The sequence below is a fragment of the Meriones unguiculatus genome, chromosome 17, assembly GCF_030254825.1.
Source record: "Meriones unguiculatus strain TT.TT164.6M chromosome 17, Bangor_MerUng_6.1, whole genome shotgun sequence".
Classification (NCBI taxonomy): Eukaryota; Metazoa; Chordata; class Mammalia; order Rodentia; family Muridae; genus Meriones; species Meriones unguiculatus.
Genome location: NC_083364.1, coordinates 87,521,141 through 87,540,394, shown reverse-complemented (window position 1 = coordinate 87,540,394; position 19,254 = coordinate 87,521,141). Strand labels below are relative to the sequence as shown.

Genomic DNA, 19,254 nt, shown 5'->3' with positions numbered 1-19,254 from the left:
CTTGTTTCATTTTGTTTTCCCCGAATTTGCTTGAAATGCTTCAAGTATTTGGTGACTATACATTTTACCAGCTTTCAGCAGAGATCCCGTGTTGTTTAGCACTCAGGGCTGCCGTCACTGTCATTGAATCTGAAAACTCCCATCTTCCTTTGTTTGGACAGAAGCTAAAGTCTGCGTGCATCCATTGTTTCAGGGCGAGGTAGGGGTGTTGTGATCCAGAGGGAGCACACCAGAGGGAGCACACCAGGAGTTGCCAAAAGCCAAACAGAAGTTCCTTCCAGACAGAGCCCAAGCACCTTCATTCTACAGAGGAACACAGCAAAGTGGGGAGGAGTCCGTCACCTCCTCCCCACCCCCACCCCACGTTGGTGCCACCCTTGCAGATGAAATGTGAGCCTGGGTGGCCAAGCACGCCGGAGAGGCCGCCTTTTTTTTTCCCCCCTTGTCAGATCAGAGCACCTTTGGGCGGGACAAAGAACCCCTGCCTGAGCTCAGCCAGGCTTAGGACCACCAGCGGGGCCCGGCTCTCCGCAGTCCACTGGCTTTCCGCCCCAGGGCTCTGGCTGGGGTCATGGCTAGGACCGCTCTGGACTGTGTTCTCGGGAGCACAGCTCTGTCCCCCTGATCGCTCTGTATCCTTCGCATCGCTGCCGGGGTTCCTGGCTCTGCCGTCACTCCAGCCTCGGCCAGGTCGACCCGTCTGGGGCCACCGGCTTGGATGGACGCGCTGAGGCTGCCCCGGTGTCCAGAGGTCCTGCTTCCGAAGTTAGTCCTGCTGTTTGTCTACGCAGGTCAGTGGTAGTGGGAACAGGCACAGACGGTCCAGGGGCGTGGGATCAAAGCAGGAATGTGGAAGGGTAGCGATTCCCTTAGGAGGCAACACAGACACCACGGCTGGAACACTTATCCTCTCATTTATTTAACATTACTGATGTGCGCGCCCTCTTCTTCTTCTTCTTATTATTATTACTATTATTATTATTATTATTTCTCCTTTGTTTGCAAAACAACTCAGAAACTGCATTAAATGGAATTTTGATCTGGCTAGTGTAAAAACATATTCAATACTTCAGTGAACTCAGGTTGGGCGCTGGCAGAGACTCTTTAAAATACTTGGAACGTAAAGGTGAAGTTACTCAAAATAAACGCATCAGTGACTTGTACATTTATCTCCGACTGCTCACGTTCTGAATAACCCAGTCTTTCCTCTTTTAGAAGTCGGTTACGTTAGACCTGTCCCCGTATTTAAGAAAATCCACAAAATAGGCTGGACAATAATCATGTGCTCTGAGCTACAGAGTTCAGGCAAGTTAGGATTTCAACAGGGGCCATAATCTTACTTTCTTTTAAAACGTGATTAAGCGTCTGTTTGTGAAAGGCTCCTCATTTTCTTCCTTATAATTATTCTTAGCGGCAAATGCTAATAATTAATGAAGTAGAGTGGTTTTCTTGTTCTGTGATTGATAGGGAGCCTCATATGGCCTTTCACTGCTTATTCAAGTATAAAGTTAATTACACGCACTCTCCTGTTCACAGGCAGCAGCAGCCTTAAAACATCTTGTGTTTGTAACTTGCTATGACAATGAATCACAAGCCGACCTAGGAGTCCGCAGAGCTGTCCACTTCTCCACACTTGCCAAGACACTGGCTCTGAAACAAATGTTCTTCAGCCTTGTCAGTTACAGCAAAAACAAAACAACCTGAATTGCATCTTTGCATCAAAACAGATTCCTCACCGTGCTCTTCCAGAAAGGAGTCCTCACTAGTAGAGAAATTTATCTATTAATATGCAGACCGGGGCCTGGGTCGAGCACAGTTGGTCGAGTCCTTGCTTAACATAAGCAAACATAAAGGCTTGGGTCCAACCCCCTGCAATGCATTAACCAGCTGTCCTGACTCACATCTGTAAGCCCTGCAGTGGGGAGGTGGAGGCAGGAGAATCAGAACCTTCACTGTCAGCTATGTGGTTAGTCTGAGAGCCCCTCCCCCACCCTGGAATATATGAGACCCTGTCTCAAAAATAAGCCTATTTAAAAAAATAGCAAGTCTAAAAGTTATTATATTAAAGATAATATGGGGAAATGCTGACTTTCTAACATAGAAATTAATAAAACAAGTACTTAGCTGATGAAGATAATTCCCGTTCTAGCGATCGCCTCATTCCTGCTGTTTAGACTGTACACAGTTTTCCCATTTGGAGGCACTAAGTATCAGCTGTATTCCTGTTTATCTTACATCAACATCTTTCTTCTATTTTCTTGAAAGCAATGATGATTCTTCCCACTCTTCAGCTTAGCAAAGTAACACAAACACAAGAAAACAGCAAGAAGTAAATGAGGCTTTAGTGGCATTGTTGCATTGACTCAGTAACTTTGTGGAGCCACAGTTTCCTTGTTCTGTACCTCTTCCCTGCAGTAGGTGGGAAGGTGTTGACTTCTCAGGCTTGCTCTTGTCCTTTTCCTATCCTAAGGCTACATGCACAGCTCTCCAGTGTTCAGGAAACCGGCATCAGTGGCATCAGTTAGTGGAGTGGTTTATATAGGTATTTTCACTTCAAAGTTTTCTTCTCCAAATTCCTATCTAACAAGCTACGAAGTAGTTGCAAGCCAACACTAGGCTGGCTTGCTGGTTTGTGTAAGAAATGTTGAGTTGATGAGTTCCTTGGTGAAAATTTCTGAACCTCATGTTTCAGAGGCTGTTGCCATATTTATACCTGGCAACTAGAGCAGAGGTCATGCTGAGTGGGTGATAAGGTGAACCAGAGATCAGTTTAATGTGGGAAAGCACATATCACAGGACAGGAACAATTTTGTACTAGAGTTATCAAAGAAGAGGGGATATGTTGTTATTTCAAGGTAGTAAGCCCCTTTGGGTAATCACCCTTTGGGTAATGCTTATGTTCAGCAAAATAGCCTCACAGGCAGGCATGGTTATTGGACTACAGAAGAGATCTATCAATATGCATTTAGGAAATCTGAATGAGGAAAACATGGGAGAACAGAACACTTAGAGACTAGGGAAGCCCTGGAAGAAGAAAATATTACGATAGAGTATTAAGGATATAGTATTAAGACAGGCTGCATAGAAAGATGGGTAATCCCAGAAATGGATTTCAGTTTGATTGGAACGAAGGTGTAACTGAAGACATGAATTGTGATTAAATGCCTAAACACGCTATTAAAAGAACTCCTGGTTTCACAACACAGAAAGCCCATAAGTGGATACACGGCCTTGCACTGGCTGTTCCCTAGCTTTATTGCACAAAGCGAACACACTTATGTTAGTGTTCTATTTGGTTAAGCAAATAATAAGTTTTTCTATGCTTAACACATTGTGTTTTTTTTTATGTAGTAATTTTTGGAAGGAACTCCAGATGAAGTGTTTATATTATTGTCCAACTCCCACTGCAGGCTACAAAGACAGGATTCTACCAAGGCTTTACCTTCCGGTGCCTGTACCTTCTGCCCCTCCTTTTCCTTCCTCTTAGACTCAGCTAGATCTGGCAGAAGCCAATTCTAAGCAAGGGCTTCAAGCCAGATAGCACTATCCTGTACTACACATTCTTAAAGGTGGGGGCAGGGGTGGGGGTGGCAAGTGTGCTAGGGGAAGCTTCCAGATCACAGATCTCATTAAAAAGCACTTGAAGACAGTTTGAACTCACTGTCAGGAATATTAATTTGTATGTTAGAAGTGATGTTATTTTATCTTCAGAGGGCAACTGGACTGTCCCACTATTTCATGAAGGACAAACAATCCTATGAAATCCAAATGATGATCTGCATTGTATTCTCATGACATGAAAAAAAAAAAAAAAAGCCCCAAAACTGTGATAGTACAATAAGCTTTGGTGGTCTGATTGAGGCTTCGGTTAAGAAGTGCTATGATTGTGAGTACATTTGTCAAGCTGCTGAATTCACCCTTTTCCGTTGTTTAATTCTGGGAATTAGACAACAGTGCTAGAAAATGCCATAAAAGTAATGAATAGTGTGTGACAGGGCATGGATGTTTGCTACCGGAATTATCCAGCTTCTTGGCTAGAAAATTTGGGGCTTGGTTTCCTGTAAGTTGGTTCACATTATTTTGATAACACTGTGTCCTCATGTCAGCAGTAACAGTAATGAGTGCAATGGGGCAGTTGAATCACTGAATTCCTGGGAAGGCTAATTGGAAGTCACTGTTCCTGCCAGCACCACAAGTCCTGGGGTCTTCATGATCTCCATAGCTTTTCCTTCTTCTTTCCTTCCTTCCTTCTTTCTTTCTTTGTTTTGTTTTGTTTTCAAGACAGGATTTCTCTGTGTAGCCTTGGCTGTCCTGACCGCTCTTTTGTAGACCATTATGGCCTTGAAGAACTCACCATCAGTAGTGATCCACCTACTTTCCTGAGTGCTGGGATTAAAGGCATGCACCACCACACCAGACTCTCAGTAGCTTTTAAGAACCAAACAGCAGCACATCCCTGATAAGCTCTGGAGATAGCTGACTGGTCTAAAAACTTGAATCAACTGAGCAGCAAAAAATCGAGCTGGAAAAATAAGAAAATGGTAGAATAGAAAGCCTAAAATTTGATGTCCTAGCTGGGAGGAATGTTTAGAAGGTAAAGTCAAGAGATCTGGAGTTAAAGGTCAGCTTCAACATTCATAAACCACTCTGGGCTACAGAAAGGTGTATCTACCAAACAAATGAGTAAACCAAAAAATATGTGTTTTTACAATACTGTTGTCAGTGTAGCAGCTTCTCTCTTAGAGCTTTATGATTGATTGTGTTTCTCATGTTGATTTAAGTAGAATAACAAAAATAATTTCTCTCTCCAGTCAAGTAGAAACTTCTAAAGTTCATTTTGTTTATCTGTGATATAGAAATAAAATGAGGAGAAAGAAAATATGACCTTTCTCACTTGTTCTACAAAACACACATTAATTAACAAAGTCCTAGGGACTGTGCTCTATTTGGATCACATCGTAGGAAGACCTGATTTAAAAAGCTCCATAAGGTTTCCTTTTATAGAGAAAGCAATAAAAGAACATGTGTCCATAAATATAATACCTTGTACTTTCGATATTTTAACTTTGATAGGAAACAAAAACTTCATATGATTTACAGCTTATAATTCCCATTACTTTCCAAAGCTGAGTTGGAAATGGCTTATTTTGAATTTCTTCAATTTAGAATATAAATTGTAGGACTATAGTGCATTTTAAATATGCACCTGAAACACATCCACCATAATTTATTCTGCTTGTTAAAGCTCAATGATAACCCTATACTGCAAAATAAATCATTTAGGTAGAATAAAAAGTTGCTTAAGGTCAGTGTGATTCTTATTAAATATTTTTGTATAAATTTTCTTATTGAAAAACACATAGAGAAAAGCAATGTGACCATATTAAGTCCAACATATCTTTTAATAAAAAATTGTTTTTCACAATGTGCTGTTTTATAGTTTATTGATTCTTTATTATGATGTTAACTGTCAATTTACAAGTTATTTATCTTCCAAGCCTTGTAGATTGACAGTATGCAGACTCAATTATATAATTGTATATATAGAAACTACAATTATGGTGGTAAAAAATAACAACATAAAAGGAAAGGCATGAATAAATTAGCATGGCAAATGTACACATTAGTTTTCAGTGATCACTGTTGGTATTACCCATGTCGATAATACTTTCCATTAATTGAAGTTAATAGAGAATCAGCATTCCTAAGTCAGGAAACTTTGTTGTATAAAAGCTATTATAAGAACTCCATTGGTAACTTTATTGACTGGTGAGCTGACACATTCCATCCATCATAATCTTTTTCACCCAAAGCCAACCTCAGCTGCAGTGTTCAGAGCAGAAGACTTGGGAAGAATGGCTTCTGTCCACCAGCTTAGAGTCTAACTTGGGAGAAAGGCCAATTTAAACCCTTAGAAGCATTTTGGGATTTAGAGTGTGAAAATGAACATCCTGAAAACTGGTTGGTTGATTTAGACATGAACAGAATAATTTTTTCTTAAGCTGTGATTTTGCAACTTCAACTGCTCTTATTTTTACATTGTAGAGAATTGCTTTGCTCAGTGTGGCAAAGACTGCAGATCTTACTGCTGCGATGGAAGTACGCCCTACTGCTGCTCCTACTATGCCTATATCGGGAACATTCTCTCGTGAGTAATGGTCAAAGTTGGCAGTGCTCTTCCTTTGATCCAGTTACTCTTTCAAGAAACAGACTAGAGAATTGGTGCAGGAGATGGCTCATGCCTGTAATTCCAGCAGTGGGAGGCTGAGCCAGAGAGATTGCCAAGAGTTTAAAGCCAGCCTGGGTGACATAATTATTTCCAGTCCAGTCTGGGCTAGTGCATGAGATTTCATCACACACATGCACACACACACAAGCATAAGATTGCTTATTGATTTAAAATTTTTACTAGAGTTTTAAACACTCATTAATACCTTGTATATAATATTCCTAGACAGATATATAAATTAATATTTTTTTCTTTATTAGAGGGAGTTTTAAAAGGATCTTTTCTTTATTTCTTATGTGTATTGTAGTAAAACATTAAGTAGTCATATTATTGATAACATTTTGATGATATGTTTTTGTCTCCTGTGTTGAAAGATGTATAAACTAACATTTGTTATTTAATTATGGTCAGCTTATTTTACCAAGTATTCCCTAAATTGTCTAGTACATCCACAAACTAAGGAAAATAAGAAGTTATAAATAAATAAAACAATTGTAATATGAAGTCTCAGTTATTTACATGATGCATATAAGACAACTCTGAGAACTAATTTAGAACCTAAGTGAAGGCAGGTGTGAGTAGTATTTAGTCCCGCCCTCCACATGGACATGCAGACTGTGTTAAGTAGCCCCATATGGGAGTAAGAACGTATTTTATTGCTGCTTCTGAACAAAGGACAATGGAGATGACATCTGCCTTTAGGTTGAATGCCTAGAAAATTATTTTTGTAGTTCTCCTAAATCCACGTAAGTGTGGGCTTGCAGCTCCTCTTCCTATAGATTTGAGAAGTGAAGAGCAGGAGTGGGCTGTGTCAGAGTCTCCAGTGGTGCAGCTATGAGCAGTGGTCCAGCCTCTGTCCTCTTCTGCTTCCTTCTCCACACCGATGTGCACTCCGATGGATGGAAACTTTCCATCCCCCATGTAGCTGTGCTTTAACTTCTGCCTTCTGAAGGCACAGAAGGAAACAGGAAGTATTAGGCTTGCTCCGGCAGGCCCAACTGCTCCAGGAACACGGCCATTAAGATGCCTGGCAACAAAATCCTCCATTTCTCAAAAGGAAGACCTGTTCTCTGTGAGAGCAGAGACTTTGTAGAATCCATGCTGGGCTTGATGTTAGAGATCTGTTTGACTACAGATCTCACTCCCCAAAAATATGGTTTGGGATACTCTTGAAGATGATAAAATTTTTAAAATGAAAGATTGTCAATTTTAAGTGGGAGTAAAATATTCATTGAAATACACACTAAGTAAATTTCCTGAGTTTCTTATACATTTCTTAATGATTCTGACAGCCGTCCTGCTGGAACAGTAGGTGTGTGAGCGGAAGCAGTTGTGGGAAGGAGTGAGTTTGGGATTCTTTGGTCCTGAACCCCTGACACCTTTACCTGCGTACTCACTACATTTCAGTGTGCATTGTGCCCAATTTCTTGACTCCCCACTGCCCCTCAATGGCAAATAAATATCATGGACATAACTATTAACCAGAATATCTTAAAATTTTTATTTTGAAGATATACTCCCCGTGGCTTAGAATCGAAAATGAGATTTACAACTTTCTGATCTGGGTTATCAGAACCATGTACTTGTTATAAGCACAGGAGAAAAGGGATTGTGTTTTGGAAGGGAAAAGTAAACACAGATGGCATTATATTTCAGGCAGTAAAAACTGAACTTTCTGTCAAAAATAGAAACTTCTGAGTAAATCTCTTGCTAAACAATTCTTAGGGTTAAAAAAAAAACATTAAAGTGTTTTTCCCACTGGAAGGAGGAGGATACATTTTCAGGATTTCCAGTGATTGTTTAACATTTGAAAAGAGTTCTCAACTCCACCCAAGTGTTTTTTTTTTTTTTTTTTTTTTTTTTTTTTTCTGTTATGTTGTAGCGGGTGCAATAGGGGAAAAGAATCAATTCTAGGAATGCTCATAAGAGTTTTTTCGTGCACATGTTTCCCAATATTGCTGGTATGGAATTTGAAAACTATACTTCCTCTTTCTCAAGCCCCTGGACACATTCTGTTAAATAATTTGAAACATCTTAAGAGAAAATTTAACTTTTACCTTATCAGAAAAAAAAGATAATAAAATATCAACTTGAATAATTTTATAAATTGGTTTTACCTCATGGTTTGTTTCCAAAATAAAAATGTTGTCTTAGTTTAAACGAACTTTAAAAAAAAGTGAGAGACTGTTCAGAAGATAACTCAGGGCATTCTGTAATGTCTGTTTATTGGTTAAGTGAGATCTACAGGAAACTTCTTCTTGAAGCCTCCCTCAGGCAGCAATCATAGCTGTGCTGCTTGTTGCTGAGTCTCAAAGCCAAACTTTGGGCAGAGTGCAAGGAAACTTATGGAAGAAGGGGGAGATAGAAAGACCTGGAGGGCACAGGAGCTCCAAGAGGAGACCAATAGAGCCAAAGTATCTGGGCCCAGGGCGTCCTGCAGAGACTGATGAATCAACCAAGGACCATGTGTGGAGAGGACATAGGTCCCTGCTCAGATGTAGCTCATGGGTAGCTCTGTTTCCATGGGGGTTCTCTAGGAAGGGGAACAGGGGCAGTCTCTGGCATGAATTCTGTTGTCTGCTCTTTGATCACCCTGGCGAGGTGGCCTTACTAGGCCACAGAGAAAGAGAATCCAGACAGTTGTGATGAGACCTGTTAGGCTAGGGTCAGACAGAAGGGGAAGAGGACCTCCCCTATCAGTGGACTAGGAGAGGGAAGAAGGGGGAGAAGAGGGAGACAGGGTGGGATTGAGAGGAGAAGAGGGAGGGGGCTACAGCTGGGATGCAAAATGAATAAATTGTAATTAATAATAATAATAATAATAATAAACTTAGCATGTGTATGGTATGTGAAAGAGAGTAGTTGTGTGTGAGAAAGTAGAGTGTGTGTGTGTGTTTACAATGAGATGTTTAGAGAAAGCTTCATAAATGGCATTTGATAAGAGTTTTTGAAGGAAGAGTACATGTTTACACAAATGAACAGTGAAGGAAGGGAAGTTCCTTTCAGACAGAGAGACTCCTGCACACACAGCCAAAGATAGAAGCAAGGAAATGAGCTTTTGACAAAACCCATCTTGTTCAAAGTAGCTGGAGAGGAAAATTAAACTTTGAGTCAGAAACAGAAAAATCGTGGGTCACAGATAAAAGGTGGATTGTTATTAATAGACTCTTATTGGCTTTGCCTCCCCGAATTCAAATGAAATAATTCCATATTCCATGGCAAAAGTAGACATCTGGCTTATGCAGTGTGGGCACTGTCTTAGACACGACTCAGAGTGTAGGGAGCAAGAGATACCCCCAAATGGAGATTTGGTATATTCCTCAGACAAAAGGTCAGAATGTGCACTCTGAGACAGGATCATGTGGAACACTTTGGATAAATTACATGACCTGATGGTTATTTCTACATTTAAGAGAGTTTTGGATAATAGGAGCAACCACTTGAAGTTTAGAAGCCTCCCTACGCTTAGGGGAAAAAAAATAAGAATTTGATTTAATTTGAGAAATAAGGAGTTTCCTGCCAGGTTGATTCACACACAGTGCTCTGTAAAGAGGTGTCTACATTTAGGCTGTGGATGGAACCTGATTGACACTCCCTAGAAGTGAACCCAGTGTAAAGCTGTGGTATGTAAAGTACTCTTTAGAACTGGTAGAATCCAAGGGAATACGGGGTGTTACAGAGTCACTGTTTATTGTTATCCACTGGAGCAAAGTGAAAACATGTCCTTGCTGAAAATAAAGACCCTCTGCCATGTCAAAAATCACTATACAATCTTCAATGTGAGCCAGACTGGCTGGACGGTCACACGAGCCATACCATCAAATGTAGGACTTAATTCTCCAACCTAAAAATAGGATATTGCTTCTTCAGTCTGCCACTGTAAAATGTAAAAATCATCGCAAGCACACCATCTAATAGCAAGAAAAAGAAAAAAGAAAAAGAAAAAGGAAAGAAAAGAAATCCCCGCAGGAAGAAATGAAGACAAGGAACTAATAATGGAGATGCTAGTGGGATTCAGTTTCCTTTCTTCTCAATGAAATGTGAAAGATATATTACCCACAGTTTTGCAAAGACAGCTAATAAATATCACTGCCATGATTTTAGAGCAACACTATGCATGAAAGCAAAGTGAAGTTAAAGGATAAAGGTTTTACATTTTCAGATGACATTTGTGGTCCTGCGGTCATAAAGTAGTTGAGGATGCTAATTAAACTCAAGAGACATTTGCAATGGTAAAGAACAGCATTTAAAGGAAATAAATTATTTTAGTTTCAGAAATGAAAAAAATAGCTCTGAAAAGTGGGCACTGAGCAAATCAAAGTTTTTGAGATTTCTCATCTGATTTCTGTTGCTGTGATGAACTCAATAAACACCTTCATGGAGGAAAAGGTTCATGTGGCTTACACAGTCTATCAGAGAGGAAAGTAAAGACAGGAACCTGTCAAGTGCTGAAGCAGGGATCATGGATGAATGGCTTTGCGCCCCATGGCTTGCTTGGCTTGCTTTCTTCACAGCCCAGGAACACTAGTCCAGAAGTGGCACTTGGCTTTTCCACATCAACCATTAAGCTACAAAACACTGGCCAGTCTGTTGGAGGCAATTCCTCAGTTAAAGTTCCATTCTTCTAGGTGATCCTAGTTTTCATTGAGTTGAGAAAAGAAAATACTAACAAACATAGTGAAGTCTCATTTCTATTTTAATAGTACCACCTTGATGAACAGTAAAAGACAATATTAAAATAAGGATGAACTTGATTGAAAATATAACAATAATTTCTGTTTTATCAAGAAGAAGGTAGGTGTCTCTCTCAGAAGACAATCATATATTAGGAATTATTTTATTAACAGCAAATATAAATATGTTAATAAATAAAACTTTTCAGTCAAATTTAGAATCTCACTAATTAGCTTTTTAAATGAAGTCTACTTAACATAAACATAATTTGCCTTGAGGAAAAAAATAAGTGAGGTTTCTAGGACATATCTCAACAAAGTATTAATAATGTGCTTCAATTCTTCAGTGGTCTCTACCAACTGCTGTGGGACGAAGCCATCAACAAAGCATAGGCATGCCCAGAAGCCAGTGGATAGCAGAGAGCTCTAACTAAGCAGGTTGTTTAGCCTGCTATGGTGGGTAGAGCTGACAGCCTAGCAGAACCAAAAAAGAGCTGGCTTCTTTCACTCTGCCCTGAGCGTACTCTGAAGGCTGCTTCAAGAAGACTTATTCTAACATCAAACTCAAGAGCTGGGCACACTTCACAATGGCTAGAGAGCTTACCTAACACACACACTGGCTTGGATCTCCAGCACTTCCTAAACCAAGTGTGGTGGTACACACCCATAATGCCATTTGGGTGGTGCAGGCAGAGGGGACAGGAGTTCAAAATTATGTTTAGCTATTAAGAGCTCAGAACTATCCTGTATTTCACATTGTTAAAACATTTAGGAAACTACTGATAGAGGGGGAATTTTAGGTTAATAGATTATCTTCATGACTTCAGATCATTTTGCATTAGTTTACATACTTTATGGTGTGCAGTTAGATGACTTCCTTTAAAGATAGTAGTGGATAGGCCTGTCTGTCAGGATGGCTACTCACTATCATACTGAAAAACCAGTGTGACCCACAAGGTAGTATAAAGAAGATGCAATAATTGGAAAAGCAGAAACTAAACTATTGTCATTTATAAATGATGGGATTGTTAATGCAAAGACCTTTTAAACTAACAAGAAACTTTGATCAAATAGGCAGTGTATACAATCCATGTAACAGTTAGTGCAGTGCTATATGTCAACAACACATATTAGGAATCTTAATGTGTATGCAAATAAACACCCCAAACCACCTAAGGGCCATAAGAGAGATGAGTGTCCTTGCTTTGTATTCAGAATTTCCACTTCCATCCCCATCACTCCTCTCACCCCAATAAAAGACTTCAAATAAATAATAAGCCACTCCATATGTGCTTGATACTTATGTAGCAATACAAGCACATAAAAATTCAATAGTTATTTACTTTAGTATCGGAGTGACCAAAACACCTTATTGCTTAACCCACTATGCATGGGCAAAATCTCACAAGTAGAAGGGAGCATGTGGCAAAGGACCTTCCTCACTACTTGCTGACAGGAAGTGGAGAGGAGACAGGAAGTGGTCAAGGATAATATACCCTCAGGGACCTGTTTCTAGTGGCCTCCTTCCTTCAGTTAGACTTCAACTCCTCACATTTCTAGAACTTACCAAAACAGCTCCACATTCTGGGTACCTAGGCTCAAACACATGTGCCTATAAAAATATTTTATATTCAGACCACATCAGGATGAGTGGAAAAGAGAGGCTGGCATCATTCTGTGGGTGGCATATTTGTAGTGAGGTCAATAAACTAGACTCTGCCAGTTCTTCTATCTGTCAATTCCATGCCATTTCAGTCAAAATCCTTGGAGCTGTTTCTTATTGAATTTTGAAGACTGTGCCTAGGGTTTATATGTGATACTGATTTAAGAAAACTTAAAAGCAATAAAAGCAAGGATAATGGACATTCCCTACAGACATGATAGATGTGAACATTTATCATACCCCTATGATCCCAGTTACTCAGGGGCTTGAGGCAGAATGAGCATGAGTCCAAGGCTACCAGGGAAACATAGTGAGAGCCTGTCTCCAAAGGAGAATAGTACTGTGAGATGTCTCCTGGAATGTCAAGGTTGGTTACCTGAGTTTGGTCCCTAGAATCCACAGTGGAAAGAGAGAGCCACCTTCTTGGAGTTGTTCTAAGATCTCCACACATGCTGCTATCACACATACATCACATGTACACACACACAGACACACACACCATAATACATACATCACATACCACACACACACATCACAAACATAACACACATACACACACACCACCACCACCACTAATAATAATAATAATAAATATACTTAGTAGAGAACAACATGCATTACTGGATTATGGATAAATCTAAAGACTATAGGGCTTAGATATTTTCTAGTAAGCACAACTCCCAGTCAGCCCCGGATCACAGATGAAGCACCTGATGTCACACAAAGCACAAAGCACCGTGTCACAGCACTTCTTGTGTTTTATGTGCTACTGTACTAAAAACCTGGACACATCCAGCTTAGTTACTGTGATCTATAACTTCGGAGGTCTCCATTCAAAATGGTTACCTTCTCTTGTTGCTTTGAGCCTGAGGCAGCACAGTGTATCATTACTGGGATGTGTAGATAAGAAGGTTTGTTACATCATGGTACCCAGGAAAGAAAAGGGGAGATAAGAGGGGGTCAGGGTCCCAGTATTGTCTTCAAGAGCACATCCCCAACTTCCTTCTGTTGAATCTTACTTCTAAAGAGTCTCACAAGTCCAATAGCATCAAACCAAAGAACAACCTTTTAACACAAGTGCTTTGGGTCTACTCCAGATCCAATTGTGTTTTCACATTCCATTATGTTTTCAAAGTGCCAGTCTCTCTGTGTCTGAGTCTTTGCTTTCTTTTTTTAAATGGAGGGTTGACTTTGTCTAAAATAATTTTAGCTAATGCTAGATTAATGTAAGTAAGTACATAATTTTCACTTAAGATCAGCTCCACTGAACTTGAGTGCTGTATAGGATGTAGGCATTCAACTTTCCATGAAGATCTCAAGGTGGGGTGAATGAAAAGGATACATTGCTGCCATTAGAATGATCTTAACACTGCACTTGGGGAGTCCCCTTTCTTCTCCTCAATACCTGGATTAAAAGCTCTTCTCTTTGCTAGTAAACAGCTCTTCTCTGCTCTATTATTATTCATTGGGTCCTAAGGTATTTGTTTGCCCTTCAATATTCCAAACCTGCAAGGGTTAGAAACCAGTCTGCCAAGCCTCCATCAAAGCTCTTGGATCTAGAGAACCAATAATGTATCATTTTAATGCGGGCCAATTCTCTACTGAGGCACGAACACCTTGAGACTGTGGGGCACTGAATTATTAATATGCATCATCTGGATAAATATTTATTTAGAAAATTCAAACCACAATTTGAATATGTTATTGGCTTCCGAGACTATCTTTCCATGGAATACAAATTAGGTACCATCACGGTAAAGGGTGTGAGAGTCACTCATCACTTCCTAATCACACTGTTTATGATAAATTAGAATTGGATGAGAGGGACTAGAGCTGAAACGCTGATTTGATTATGATGATTTAACTTCTGTGTTTCCTGGCGAGTGTGCTCCATCAATGAGGCAAAGTAATCCCGGCGCAGACTGTTAGGGCAATGGGCTCCTATGCATCTTCACTCACGTCTATAATTTGGAGAGATAAGATGTTTGTTGAGGAGGGAGAAATGACATAAACTGAGTGATTTCCCCTTTACTCCATTGTGTCTGAAGAATTCTGTCAGACAGCTGTGGCCCAGAACACAACGCCTCCCAGATGTCTCCCGACTGCAGAATGTTAGGAAGAACACGCTTAATAACTAACGAAAATTTCTGCAGGCAAAGATAACCTCATAAAGTCTAACAGGATTCCATCTGAAGTGCCACGGGTGGAAGACCTGGCTGTTGAACCCACAGAAGCTTTGTGACTCAAGACAAACGGAATTTGTGGTTTCTTTCTCACTGTAATGGAAAGGAGCAGGAGGAAGTAGACCTTACCTATAACAAGAAGATTGCCTTATACCTTCGTGTACATCAAGCAAAACGCAGAAAACATCACAAATTACTTCAACCATATTTCTGTACACATTTGCACCGGCGAGAGGTCAGCAGATCAGTATCTCTTTTTGCTATATTTTGCAAAAACAATAACTACCTGGGATTGCATAGTGCCAAGTCTAAAATGCTAAAAAATTCATTCTTCCTTCACAGACATCAGAAAAAAAAAAAAAAGCTCTGCCTCCAACACATCACTCACAGAAAAGTTCTAGAGTTTACACATTTTTAATTTTTCAAAATTTATTTTTGTTGAAAATATATTAATTGCCCAATTTTAAGGAGTCCAGTGGTTGACCTGCGGAAGACATGCTTGTCTTTATCCATCTGCCTCTCACTCCCTGGCTTATGCAACTGCTAGTCTATTTAAAAGATACTTTTTTTGTAGCTTCCACATAGAAATGTGATATTTTTGTTTCTGATTCATTTTGCTTAATGTCCTCCTAGTTCCATCTATTTTTGTACAAATAACAGTATTCTGTTCTTTTTTATAGCTGAGTAGTGTTCTGTGACACTTAATCATTATTTGTTCATTCTTCAGTCCATCCATTCATTCATTGATGGGTACCTATACTGATTTTGTATTTTAGCTGAAGCTAATAATTAGAATTAATTTAATTCTAAATCTTCTACTTTAAGATTGTAATATAAAAATATTTATTCTTACACTAACTGGAAAGCCTCACCCTTTGCCAGATACCAGAAGACATTTTGGGGAGCTTCTTATACTTCATGAGAGTTGTAAGGAAAAGAAGTTATAGAGGTAAGATCATGAGTGTTTGGTTCAGAAAACTTTGGAATTATCTTAGTTAACCTCATCGAATCTACTTTGAAAATGGTTAGAAGGGTAATAACGGGAACAGTTTGCTTCTGGGTCATAGAGGGGCTGGATGACACACTTACACACAAAATCACTCCGCAAGGATTCATGCATTCTTCATGTCATTAGTAAGCTTGTCAGGATTTGAAAATATCTGGACCTAAGAGGAAAAGGGAAATAAGCGCAGAATACGTAGACTTCCCCAAGGTCATTTCGAAAGCTCGGGGCTGTGCAGGGTGCCATTCCTGCTACAGCTACCTGCTAACACAGGAGGATCTCACCCCCAGGGAGCACCCTCAGCCTCAGGGAACCAATCTACCCCTCTACCCAACATGATTATAGCCCTGACTGAAAGGCAGCTCAGTAAGTGCTATGTTCCTCCACTCAGCGATTGCCAAAAAAGTATCTCACGTCCTCCGAAGTCATGCAGCTTGGGTTTACACATCTGCCAACAGTGGAAGGTAGGCTGAGCAGGGAGCTAGAACGCAGGCTTAGAAACAGGAGGAGGCTTCAGTAAAGGTACATAACTCTTATTTATGAAAAAGAAATAGTATCTGTAATAACAAAAGCCAAGAGGTAGTGATTTGCTTCACAAACATTCATTATAGAATTCTAATTAATTCCCTTTTCAAATTTTAATTCACAAGCTTTCTGGCACTTATTTTGAATGTGTCTGGCTTTTCTCTATTGGTACATGAATAATTAATGTTCATGGCAGTGTTCTGAGGGCTGTGCATTTCAGCAGTATGATCATAGTGATCTATAGATACGAGTTTGCTTTTGCATGCAGCAGTTTAGAATTGCCCTGATTAGGCTTTTCAAAAATTGTGCTAATTGTCAGTTCTCTCAATAGGAGTCAGTGCTTATAAAACTTACAGGAGTGTTAAGGACAACAGCTTGCCTTGAAGATATTATACATAATCTACGATCACAGCAGTCTCCAGACAGAAAGCATGTTCAGTGGTAGCAAATAAAGCCAGATTGTATGTCAAATCAAAGCTATTGATTATTTCAAGTACTGAGGTTTATGAAGTCTAAAACAATTTCTTTACATTCACCTTTTGTCTTTATATGGTCAACTTACACATGTTTAGAACTGTATGCTGTATTTATGGTGGTTTTTGTCTCTTTTCATTTTTCCTGGACACCTTGGTTCTGATTCTGAGCAAGATGGAGAAGGCACAGTCTGCCCAGTGCAGCCACTGAACGCAGCTTTCAAACCTGGACAGGGAATGCACAGCCGCTACCTCAGGGCTGTGAATACCTGGCAGAGTCAAGCCGAATTCAAAGTTCTGCCTAACTAGCTATGCCTTTGCCAGGTTTCTTCCTTTACTTAATCCACTGTGGCCCAAGCATAGCCTGGCCACGTAGGTAGGCATTGTTACCACAGAGAGCTGCAGGAGTTGATGCCCGGCTGTGGCTGGGTGAGCAAAACCTCTTTGTGCTCAGACACTGGGGGACAGACATTCTGTAATCTTTTTCTTTTCCTATACTCCCTTGAACCCCACACCCTGGGTGGTCCTTGAACAATAAAGTAGCACCAGTGACACTACCAACAATAAGATCCAGCAGGACAATAGATCCCAAACTAGGACAGTTACAATGCAGACCTGATTTTCTGATCACAATTATGTAGGACCAGGAGGGTAGGGTGCATCTCCAATCTTCATGAAACAAGTCTCAATCTCTCCCTCATTCTCATTCTCATTCATGCTCACTCAGTCTCTCCTTCCCTCTGTATATATAAGCATGTTGTGACCCTTATAATTATGTATAAAATCCTGAACAAATACGTACTCACACAAGATACAGAATTGATAACAGACCAAAATAAGATACTACCTAAGTCGAACTTAGTGAACCAATGAGCTTATTAGGGTTACTTATAGGAGTATGGGCAGGGAGTTACTTATGAAAGCAAAAATAACTTGAAAGCAACTGCATTGTTGAAAGCCTAGAAACTTCTAAATTGTTTACTCCATGAATTTTGAGGAACTTCACTTTAGAATGTCCTGGTCTTAAAGAGATTCATTGCAGTCTAGAATGTCCCAACTTGAGGGAAAGTGATATAACTGCTACTCAGAGAAGTTGGATCTGTGTTCTCAACTGAACCTAAATGATTACTTTCTCTAACAGAATTCTGTCTCATGACATGGACTTAAGAAAATCCGAGGTACAGTACATCATTACCTAATATACAGAAGATTAAGGGAAGGTCATGTCATAAGGGAGAAGACAATCAAAACATGTCAGGGATGTGGAGATTATCTGGTAGAAAACGCAGATAAGATAATGTAAAATTGATGCAAGAATAGAAATACTATTTGACATTAGTGAGGGGACTGAATTCCTTTTTTAAAGTGATGAAAATGTGAACAGGATGAAAAATTTAGAACAAAAGGTAAAACCACCCTGGTTAAAAAAATTCTCTAGATGTGGTCTGTGACAAAAACAGAGATGTCATCGAAAAAAAAAAAATACCAAAAAAACCACGTGCATCTAAAGACAAACCAGCAGAAGTTATCCAGCCAGATAATTCCCCAACAAAAAGAAGAAACCAAGAACAACAAATGATCCGAGCTTTCGGTGCCTGCAGCGTCACATCTGATGTGAATGTGTCATTGGATTCACAGGGCAAATGGGAGCATAACAGAGTGAAGAAATGTTCAGTTTGTTGAAAGAATCTACATGTTCAAGAATATCTGACAAATCCAAATTACAAAAACCTAAATAAACACACCCAGGCAAATTATAACAAAAAATATTAAAACTAAAGAAAAAATTTGAAAAGATATTACTATAGGGGAGCCATGGCTTGAACACTTCCCTTTTTCATCAGAAATCACCATAAGACAGAAAAGTGACATCTTTTTATTTTTTTAAAAATTGCTGGAAAAGTAGAACTGACAATCTACATTTCTACATCCAGTAAAAATACCCCTCACCAAGGAATTCCATTTTGAGATTAAGAAAAACTAAGGCCACATTATTAAGAAAAACTATGACAGCATTAAGGCAGCAGATCTGACCTAAAAAGATTACTAAAAGACATTAAGAAATAAAGCAAAAGGTGTCAGAAAGAAATCTGGACTGTGGGAAAGCAAATGAGATCAAGAAAATCAGCTCTGGGGTTGGTAAGTACTAGTCTGCTTTTTGCCTCTTCATTGTCTTTACAATGCACTTGAAAGTCACATGGAAAAGCATAACATGCTATAATGCACTTACAACGGGCATTGCTATGTTTCAAGTACAATATGTAATGCAACAAGGAGCAACGGGTTGAGTTCAGATGACAGGGTTTCCTGTGAATGTGATACCAAATATATTCAAAGTGAAGATAGGTCTGCCTTCTATCATCCCCTTGAGCAGCCACTAAAAACAACAGGTTTATTTATCTGTAGTGTACTGAAATTCACAGTCCTTAGAATAAAATGGAATGCTGATGATGGTCAGTTTTCATTCTCAAGATGGCTTAAAATCACCTAGCAGTGCACCTCTGA

At 39.6% G+C, this 19,254-nt stretch overlaps 1 protein-coding gene across 2 annotated transcripts in view; it reads left to right on the top strand.

Annotated features, from left to right (window-relative positions):
* The first annotated feature begins 271 nt into the window (after positions 1-271).
* The window catches only part of Cyyr1 (cysteine and tyrosine rich 1), a 91,229-nt gene continuing 72,246 nt past the window's right edge, over positions 272-19,254 (top strand). Inside the window, exons 1-2 of one of the 2 annotated variants that reach the window (XM_060370680.1) lie at positions 272-791; positions 6,046-6,148. In XM_060370680.1, the coding sequence (XP_060226663.1) occupies positions 719-791; positions 6,046-6,148 (176 nt within the window). In that variant the 5' untranslated portion in view covers positions 272-718. The remainder of the gene's footprint in view (positions 792-6,045; positions 6,149-19,254) is intronic. The other variant, XM_021658808.2, reaches the window with a different exon arrangement.